The 10,497-nt window shown below is 40.8% G+C and overlaps 1 protein-coding gene across 1 annotated transcript; it reads right to left on the bottom strand.

Annotated features, from left to right (window-relative positions):
• Positions 1 to 5,788: 5,788 nt before the first annotated feature.
• Positions 5,789 to 10,150, bottom strand: Tshb (thyroid stimulating hormone beta). The gene is made up of 3 exons (XM_028753038.1): positions 10,086 to 10,150; positions 6,455 to 6,614; positions 5,789 to 6,115 (listed from the first exon to the last, which is right to left on the bottom strand). Exons 1-3 carry the CDS (start codon positions 10,133 to 10,135, stop codon positions 5,861 to 5,863), a joined length of 465 nt encoding a protein of 154 aa, XP_028608871.1. The 5' UTR covers positions 10,136 to 10,150; the 3' UTR covers positions 5,789 to 5,860.
• Between the last annotated feature and the right edge of the window lie 347 nt (positions 10,151 to 10,497).

The following is a 10,497-nucleotide window of genomic DNA, read 5'->3' as shown; positions in this document are numbered from 1 at the left end:
GAGATGGTTTTTTTGTTTGGTTTGGTTTGGGTTTTTACTGTTTGAGGCTACTGTCTTACTGATTTGATGATCTCTTAGGATAATATTGACCTGACAAGCAGAGTTTGGAAAAAGCAGGCCTGTATTACTGTAAGCACTATGATAATCATTAACCAAGAGTGGTCCCGCTCAAACTTGGAAAGAGTGGTCAGGAGAGAGATTTCCTTGATATTCGTAATTCTGACCTGAATCTTGAAAAAAAAACTTACACTCTGGTAGAGAGAGAAGAAAAAAAGTGTGGTTTTGTTTTCTAAAGAAAACACAAGAAGATCTGAAATAGCACATGAAAACATCTTGGGAGGGCCTGTCCCAAACTAACAGAATTAAGGAGAGTCCTGGTTCTATGTGTCTAATCTGTGTTCTATACAAATCTTAGTTTTGTCCTAAAGTAATGAAGAAAATTTTAAACAGTGAGTTAATAAATAAAACTTTTAACAAACTAAACTTTCAAGTATGAAGACTTTTAAAGATAACTGTGGTGAAGGACGAGATCAGATGACAAAGATCAGTCGTAAAGATTTTTAACTGATGCGATAGACTCGAACCCTCACCAGATGTCACAACAGAGATAGGAAGTAAAGCGTGAGAAAGAGGAACCTGGGCTAACACTCAGGCTTCTGACTTGGTGGCCAGGAGAGAGATACACAGGAGGAGAAGCAGACGGTAACAGTCTGAGAAGAAATGCCTACAGGACACTCAGGAGAAAATATGAGGCTTGAGACTCGGTAGACAAAAGTCCGTGTTACCAAGCCTGAGTTCAACCCTAGATCCCATGTAGTAGAAGGAGACAATAGACTCCACAAGTTGTCCTCTGACCTCCACAAATACAGCATCAGGCACACACATGTACACACACACACACACACACACACACACATGGGGGGGATGGATCTTTTTATTTTTAAAAAATCTTCAATGAGAAAATTAAGTTTAAGGGCTTAGTGCACTTGTTACTCCTACAGAGGACCCAGATTTGGTTCCTAAGATCAACATGGTAGATCACAACCATCACAACCAGGAGAGACAATGCCTTCCTCTGACCCGTGGATACCAGGCATATACATGCTGTACATACATACACAAAGGTAAAACACTTATTCACATAAAATAAATGAATATTTTTTAATTAGAGATCTCTATGTTAGTAAGTTAAAATCCTGCAAGAATTATTTAATTGCCCACATATTTCTTAACCTCAGACTTGTAAACTCTGTCTGGGCTGCCTGTGATTTTTCAGTAGCTGACAACTGACATTTAACCTCACCTCATGTTTGACAGTAAAGGAAAGCTACAATTTCCTTAAGGGAGAAGCCAGCTTCAGATAACTGAAATGGACACATCCTTTGGACATCCAACGACCAGTTAATACAAACTCAAGCTTTTACTTAGCAGTGTCCAAAGGACCAACAGGACAGACACATAAAGCCACTATAGATCTAGTCTTTTCTTCAAAGTTTAGAATCTTCATACTTATGGCAGCTTCAATTTCCCCCCAAAACATTCCAAATCTATATTACTATTACCAGTTAACAACTATAACATAGATTTTGAGTCATCTTTGAGAAAGAAGACTCAAAAGAAAAGGCATTTTAAAAAAAAAAATTAGGCATCATAGTGCATACCTGTAATATCAACACTTGGGAGGCAGAGAGGAGAGGACCACAAGCTTGAAGCCAGCTGGGCTACATAACAAGTTCAAGGCCAGCCTAGACTGAGACTTCATCTTAAAGAAAAATACGAAAAAGTTGGTTTCATCCTCATTATGAGTAACTATAAATGTTGTAGCTCTGTATAACCCTTTGGAAGCAAAGAGGTCAAGACAAGAGTTGTCTGTGTATTGGATCACTAGCCACCATCAACCTAACTGAAACAGCTTCAAAGGAGGAGAGAAGCAGAAGCCAAGTTGTGGTTGGACTGAGAGGAGAAAGAGAAGTAAACAAGTTCGTGGCTACTATGGTTAAAAAAAAAAAAAAAAACACAACCTCACGGTAGGGTGATCATGTATGCTTCCCACTAAGAAGGATCAAAGAAGAGGAGAAAACACATGAGAAACAGCAAGAAAAGATGCTCACCTGAGAGACAGTATTGGGAAGGTCTGAAACTAGAGCCACTGGGCCAGCCAAAGCTTTTCAAGTACAAGTGTCTAAAGAGAAGAGTAGGGTTTCTTTAAAGGTGATATTCTTTCAGATTGAACTCAAGAGTAATCAGGAGGTCTGTTTCTCCTCCTTGGACTTTCTTATTCCCCTCTGGCCATTCTTTTTTGTCTCACACTGTCTGTTTCTAAGATATGTCAAAGATGGCCACCAGTAGTTTCAAGCTCCCATTCTACCAACCCCCAAACCAAACAATCGTTTCTCAACAGGTGAAATCAGGGTCTGGGAATGACTGCTATTAGGAGGGATTGTAGTCAACTACACGGCCAGCTTATAACCTGAGTACCATGTCCACCTCCATCAACTCCACTCAGACCACTTGCCTGAAGGAGCACTGAAACCAGGAGAGAATCAGTATACAGCTTCCAGAAAAAGGGACATGTTTACTAAGCAGCCATGAAAATGGATAAAGGAGAGCTGAAGAAACTAATACCAGACTGTCTTAAAAGACAGAAAAGACTATGTTCATAGCAGCCTTATTTATAATAGCCAGAAGCTAGAAAGAACCTAGATGTCCTTCAACAGAGGACATGGATACAGAAAATGTGATACATTTACACAAAGGAGTATTACTCGGCTATTAAAAACAATTAATTCAGGAAATTCTTAGGTAAATGGATGGAACTAGAAAATATCATCTTGAGTGAGGTAAGCCAATCACAAAAGAACACACATGGTATTCACTCACTGATTATTGGATATTAGCACAGAAGCTCACAATACCCAAGATTCAATTCACAGACCACATGAAGCTCATGAAGAAAGAAGACCAAGTGGAGGTGCTTTGGTCCTTCTTAGAAGGAACAACAAAATACTCAACGGAGCAAATATGGAGACAAAGTGTGGGACAGAAACTGAAGGAGAGGCTGTCTGGAGACCATTCCACCTGGATATCCATCCTATGTGTAGTCACCAAAGGTAGATGCTGATGTGGATGTCAGAAGTGCATGCTGACAGGAGCCTGATATAGATGTCTCCTTAGAGGTCTACCAGAGCCTAACATATTCAGAGGCAGATGCTCACAGCTAACCACTGAACTGATCAAGGTGTTCCCAATGGAGGAGTTAGAGAGAAGGAGCTGAAGGAGCTGAAAGGGTTTGTGGCCCCATGAGGGGAGCAACAATACCAACCAACCAGAGCCTCCAGGGTCTAAACCACCAGCCTGGGAGCACATAGGAAGGGACCCATGGCTCCAGCTATATATCCAGGGGAGGATGGCCTTGTCGGGCATAGGTGAGAGAGGAGATCCTTGGTCCCATGAAGGCTGGATGCTGAGTGTGGGGGAATTCAAGGGTAGGGAGGTGGGAGTGGGGCATGGAGCACGTCCTCATAGAAGCAGGAGGAGGGGGGATAGGATAGGGGGTTCCCAGGCAGGGGGGAAATGGAGTAAGGGGATAACATCTGAAATGTAAATAAAATATCTAATAAAGAAAATTTTTTAAAAAGAGACAGAAAAGGAGAAATTAACTACAGCAGACCAGACAAGAAAGAAACAGCATTGGAAAAATAGGCTAGAGAGGAAGTTACCTTAATTTTTGTGTTTAGCTCAGACTCGCTACTCTTACATTTTAAAGACACTTTTATATTAAAAAAAAAGACTTTCTATTATTAGGATTTCCTATTACTGCCAGAAAATACCATGCTATGTTGTTAACTTCCAATACATCCATTCTGGTACATTCCACTTATCCTCAACGAATTTGACCATTAAAGACTGCTGCAGCTGTGACCCCAAATCCTTGCGTTATGAAAGAGGTCTTTATATTTCAGTCAAGTGAGAAAGGTTTTTTCTCTTGGAGCACTGAGTTTCAAACTTCCTCTGGAGAAAACTGACACCTTTAAGCTTTTCAGGGGATTTAATGATCACACCTGAGGATGTTCCAGTCTTTACCTTTCTCCCACATTGCAAGCAATGATTCTTCACCTTCCCACTTTGGAGCCTCTCTATCCATTCTCCTTGTGTTAACCCAAAAGGACACCAGGCTCCCTCAAAACAGAGCTCCATATCACCAAGCATGTGGATCCAGCTAAGGTGAGTCGTTGTGCCGCACCTCAACCCCTGAGCTCCGGCCTAACCGTTTTTGTGTTTTGGACCGGCCTGCTTTCACGTGTGCATCTCCCAAATAGACTTCCTTCAGTGAGTTCTCTCATGCGGTCACTCTAGGCTCTTGTGCTGGTGACAGTGCAGCCTAGCTGTACCATGTCCTGAGCTGACCCCCATCCCTGCAGATTCAGGAAATGTATTCAAAAGATAAACGAAAACCTGCCAGAGCTGGGCTGTCTATATAGGCAGCTTCACTGTTTTAGAGCCCACATCAAGCCTTCAGCGTGCCTGGGAATCATCTGAGGCTAATGCCAGCTAGGCTTGAACTTTTCACAGTCTACACATATGTCAAAGACCTATATTTGATAAATAATCTTAAATAATTCTGTGCTCATTATTGGCTGGCATGAGGACCCTGAGTCCTGGCCTAAGGTTTAGTGGTCGTGCTAATGTCTAAGATAAAAGTATTGTAGATTCCAGGCTCCTGTATGGAAGTGCACAGTTATTCCCCTCGTCCTTGGCAAAGCATGGGTTTGGCTCTGCTCTATCTGCACCACACCCCCCCTCCCTTGTGGCTCTGTCAGCCTGCAGGCACTCACGAGCCATCCAGCTGAGCTTGACCAATGGCTGTGCAGCCTAGCCACTCAAAATAGCCCAACCTACAAGTTTTCAACTTCAGGGTGACAATTCACAGCCAAATAAAAGATATTCTTTTTAAGGTTGAGTCCAGAGAACATCATTTAACTTCAACTCTTGGGAAGGAACTCCTACAGAAGGAAGAGGAAAAATAACCCACTACTAAGCTATTTTCCCAAAGCAATGCCTCACTATGAATGAGGGCAAAGGTTAAAACAATGCCATCCACTCCACTCAATCTCTTAGCCCTCTCTCCTACCCCAAGACCTGTGGTGATTGTACTAGCGTTTCGCGATAGCCAAAGCCCCAAAGCACAAGTTGCTTTCAGTATAAATGCTGGAAAATATCTCTTATTACTTGAGGGACTATGAAGGATTTAGGCCTCCACATGTAAAATGATCGTGGCCTCTTTTCTAGGCTTTATACGCTGACCTTACGGGGTATATCTTTCACCTGTCAGTTGGCCCACCCAAGTAATTAAATTAAAGAGAACGGTGCCCATGCTCTCAGCTGAGTTTTGGTGGAGTTTTACGCAGAGCGCTGGAGTGACAAGGATAAAGTTTCACATGTCCTGGTCTCACCACTGCACCCCAGCCCTGATGCTAGCCTTTGAAGGGACAATGTTTCTAGTACCGTGGTGCCATGTGTTCCTCCAGCATCTGTTGGCAGTCCTTTCTTCCTGGAACCCTGCAGGAGTCTCACACTTGCTTTCCAGGTCAAGAGAGACCTCCTGTTGTCTGTAGGGAAATCTCCCCAGGGCTGGCTTGCAGCAGCAGCTCACATTTCTACTTTCTATTTTACCTCTGCTCTGCTCTGTATGGAAACCACTACAGTATCTTCCATACACCTCCACTTCTAAAGCTTTGTAAGTTCTCTAATGCCCCCATGGATGTGCCTATGGATTAAATGGCAGGCAAGACATCTCAGTGGTATTTTATTCATTCTATTCCAGGTAAACACATTTAAGCAGATTGCATTGCTATTGAAGCTAAACAGAAAATCCCCCCAGATAGAATGGCTGTGGCTTGATGCAATAGTTGGTCTTGACAGCCTCATAGACACAGTCACTGTAGTCAGTATTACACTTGCCACACTTGCAGCTTATGGCAACAGGGTAAGAGAAATAAGGAGCAACATGATGCGGGCATCCTGGTATTTCCACCGTCCTGTAGATGAAGTCTCTGTATGTACAGACATCCTGAGAAAGTGTGTATTTGGGAAGAAACAGCTTGCCATTGATATCCTGTGGAAAGAAAAGAGATCTTAACATGATACACTCTACACAACTTCAGACAGTGTAATAGAAACACCACAACGTATTGATATCCCTTTATTTCAGTGATGATCTACAAAGGACTCCAGAGCCCTTGTTACCCATACATCTACACTTAACCCCTCAGAGACAAAAAAAAAAAAAAAAAAAAAGACAGTTTATTCTCATCTGCCTTTGATCAGAACAAACTCTTTGGGGTAGACTGTTACAAATGTATCTGTACTTTTTTTTCTGAATAGACTCACATACTTACAATCAACTTTAAGCCTATATGATTTACAGCTAAAAGAAATGTAGTCAACAACATACCCGTGTCATACAATACCCGGCGCAGATGGTGGTGTTGATGGTCAGGCAGTAGGCACACTCTCTCCTATCCACGTACATTGTATACTCAGTGGGAATACAAAAGGATGCTGCTTGCCCACAAACGAGAGCGAAAAGCACGGAGAGGACAACAGCACTCATGCTGCATCAGAGAGAAACATCACAGAGCTCATTAGTGTCCACTCCACACTCAGAGGCATGCCTGTGGGAAGCTTGTGCATAAATAGAAACACGCAACCAATAGGAAGAACAGCTGAAATATACTGAATGGTTACTTATCCCTGGGCCTACACAAGGTGCCTTTACACATCCAGTCCTCTCAAACCTCCTCACAGACAATCAGACGCAGCTATGACCGTGTACACACATGATACAGAAGCTCACATCTTAGAAGTCTGCCTACATGTGCCGCTGGGCTCCCCTGGGAAGTGATATGTGAGTCTGCAACATCACCCAGAAAACTGACAGCTTTCTGCTAAGTGTGAATAGTTCATTCAACAGAGCTGGAATAAAAGACCTGTCTTTATAAGAAGTAAATTAATAAATATTCTTTAGGAAGGACTTTCCCAGAAATAAAACTTCCCAAAAATGTTGGTTTTGTAGCTTAGGTTCATATAATTAAAGATGGAAAGAAACCAAGAAAAATCAGAAGCAAACTTTGGTACCGCCCAGTGTATGTGGTCTTCTCTATAATTCTACCTGTTGCTAGTCAAGGAAGCTGAAGAAGGTCCTAAAAAATTAAGCTAAGATTATGACTAGTGTTAAGTAATAACACCACTTAGATGGTCTCTCTTCTGAATCCTTAGGATACTCTTTTAGAGTTGAAAAAATTTCATGTTGAAATAAAAGATCATTTTTATACAGAAGTTGTATGGGATTTGTTATTTAAAAACATATCGAAAGCTGGAAAAAAATTAGTGTGGCACATTTAGAGTGAGGCAGCCAAGAGTGCAGATGCATCATGGGTTGTCCGACTCATTAGCAGTGCGCTGTATCGGAGGCAGCACAGGGCCCACTAAGTAGAACTCGCAGCTCAGCGAGCCTGTCTGATACAGAAGCTGTCCGCTATCAGTTGAGCATTGTAACTATCTGGGGGATGTTATGACTTATACTTATCTTGGTTCTGCTACTGATAGAGGGTAATCAAATTTCAGACTTTTAGATGTAGGTTGATCCTCTCTAAGATTAAGAAGACTTTCGACCCCTTTTATTAATATTGTTCAACTAGCTAAGTATGTTTGGATCTTCTCAACTATCATTGTCAGTAAATATGTAAATATATAAAATATATAAACATACACACACATGTGTGTACACACACACACATATATGATGTAGTCTTACAGTTCAGAAGGAACCAAGTATGAGCACAAATACAAAAACGCAGGTTGTTCTAAGTTCTCTGAAAGTCCAAGTCATGACTCATATCCCCTAGTCAGCAAGGATTTCCTTACATTTGCTACATTGTAGACAAGGAAGTGAAGTAACCGTTTAGGAAAATGTATTTGGTGGTGACTCTGTAAACAAGGCATTACATATGTAAGCATCCCTTGCAGTATTTTTTAAATGTTTGCATTAGAAAGGCAACACATAAGAATTCCTGGTTATGCTGTTTTACGCACTCCCATGGGCTGGAACCAAGACTTGCACATATGGAGCCCCATATTCAGCTCTACAATTAGGACACACTTTCCCTGCTGAAATCATAGGAATTCCTTTCTCAGGGAATCTGACTTTTGTCAAGTGTTTCATAAAATAAAAGCTCCCTGTATAGCATTCAGTTGATTCTGTTACTTTAGTCATGCAAATCTAGATTCTCCAAAGAATCTTAAAAATAGCAACCAGGTAAGTGCTAGAGAACACTGGCCCTTGATGCTCGTTTACTCCCCTGTCGGCTTCACAAGTCTCCAGTGGGTTTCTCCACAGACAACTTCTAGATCCACAATTCTATGTGAAATGGCATATGTGGTACCTATAATCGGAATATTGGCTCAGAACGTAAGGAACAGAAATCTCCCACGGGCTATAGGAAACAGGTAAAAGCATGTAATCTTATTTACCCACCCGTAGGATAAAAACAGATGAAGGTATCTGACCCTTGGAAACCTTGTAAGACGGGGCTGCAAGAATGGCTCAGGGCCTAAGACCAAGTACTGCTCTTGTGAGGACCTGAGTGCAGTTCCCAACACCCACATCAGGTAGCTCACCCTCCCTTGTGCCGCCATCTCCAGGGGGTGGATGCCTCTGACCTACACAGGCACCATCAGACACAACACACGCATGCACACCTATTTTTAAAATAACTAAAAATCTCCTCTAAAGTTTTTATGATAAAAATCGTATTATAATTTCCCCCCACTGTTGTCTTAGTCAAGAGTGGCACTGTTTAAAGATTCCCTTTTATAACTACAGAAGAGTAAGCTGACAAAACCAGGTATTCAAACCGACTGGATCACTGGTCACAGTACTCCTAGAATGCTGTGAAGATACAGAATATGAATGAGTCCTTCTCTTTTACTTCATTATAAATAATAGAACTTTACCCACATAACCTTCCTACCCCTCAATTTCCTCATCTATAATGGGAAAGTTTAACATCAAAAGATTATCAAGAAAGTCTTCACAGCACAAATAATCTGTGTTCAATGATCATCAGACTCTGGCCTAAGAATTAGTAATCTACAGCTTTGATCTCAGATTTAATTGTGGTTGTATCTAACTGAGCAGGTCAATATCTTTGGGTCTTCAATTTATGTATATTCTTTCCTAAAATCCTAAAAACAATAAAATAGTTCATGTGAATCCCCCATAAGAAGATTTCCTTAGCCATAGGGCAATACATAAACCAGTGTTAATACAGTCCTTTTTGCCACATTTTTCCTGTGTTCTTTCCTTTGACCCTTTCTCCATAGTTTCTTTCTACTCTTACTATTTTTAACACATTTCTCTCTGTTCTGTTAATATCTGTTACCTCTTTTTTTTCTACTCGAATTAATTACTATACAATGAAAAGGATCATTTTCTCCACCTCTGAACAACCCAGCTCTTCACTAAAGCAGAATATTTTTCTAGAAAGAAAAAAATGTATTATATTAATAAGTTATAGGTACTGGATACTATCCAAGAGAGTTTCACTATTAAATAACTAAAACTATCTTGTAACATGGAATGTTCCTGAAGGTACTTAAAATGCTAGTACCCCTGCATGTACTCAAATCTGAATTTGCTCTAAAACTCTCCTAAAATATATTTTCCTCAAAGATGCCCATTATTAATCACAAGGATTAAGAACCCAGGTTATTCAGGTGATAAAACATTTAAATTGGAATGTAAGTAGGAGAAGTCATGCAACTGTTCATCCTTCATCGTGAAATGGACAGGGTGCTTCTATCCTTTAAGTCAACGAAATCTCACTTCATCCACCCAGATGTGGCTCACTCTTCTCCACCCACTACTGCAGGATTTGGAGCAATAATTAAAAACTTTACAGCCCATCAAAGAAAATTCTGTCTCTGTATTTGCAATTTTTAAATAAATGCTACAACTGTTCAAATACAATGAAACAATATTAAAGGCACCTCATTTACAGGTCCTGCTCAGGGTAGACACCTACCTTCCTTTGCATTGGCGAGTTAAAGCTGTGGTGACCCAGACTCTGCTCATTTTATACCCTTCAGGATAATTCCCCTCTGATCTTCTTGTTTATATAATTGCATTCGAATTGCTGCTTTCTTATCTGAAAAGCATCTACTGAAAATTCATACTGAACCCCAAATAAAACTTGTTTGGACAAACAGGTTCACTCTATCCTCTCCCTGGAAACTCTGACATTATTACAGCATACATCTCCCTCTCTCCTATTTGAAATATATTCTTTATTAATATCTGTTAATGTTAATAACAGACATTAATATTTGCTTGTGTGGAAAAAGTCTTGAAAAGGCAAATTTATTTGGGGCTTCAGGGTTCCAGACCCTGCCTGTTCATGTAGAGATACATACATATTCATCTATAAAGGAAAGGAA

The sequence above is a fragment of the Grammomys surdaster genome, unplaced genomic scaffold, assembly GCF_004785775.1.
Source record: "Grammomys surdaster isolate TR1022 unplaced genomic scaffold, NIH_TR_1.0 125941, whole genome shotgun sequence".
Classification (NCBI taxonomy): domain Eukaryota; kingdom Metazoa; phylum Chordata; class Mammalia; order Rodentia; family Muridae; genus Grammomys; species Grammomys surdaster.
The sequence above is the reverse complement of the archived record's forward strand: the minus strand, read 5'-3'. Positions and strand labels throughout refer to the sequence as shown.

Coding starts and splice junctions, on each gene's coding strand:
- Tshb (XM_028753038.1), bottom strand. CDS start 10,135: ATGAGCAGAGTCTGGGTCACCACAGCTTTAACTCGCCAATGCAAAGGA. Junction 6,615..10,085: donor ACTCGCCAATGCAAAGGAAG/GTAGGTGTCTAC, acceptor TCTCTGATGCAG/CATGAGTGCTGTTGTCCTCT. Junction 6,116..6,454: donor CCGGGTATTGTATGACACGG/GTATGTTGTTGA, acceptor TTCTTTCCACAG/GATATCAATGGCAAGCTGTT.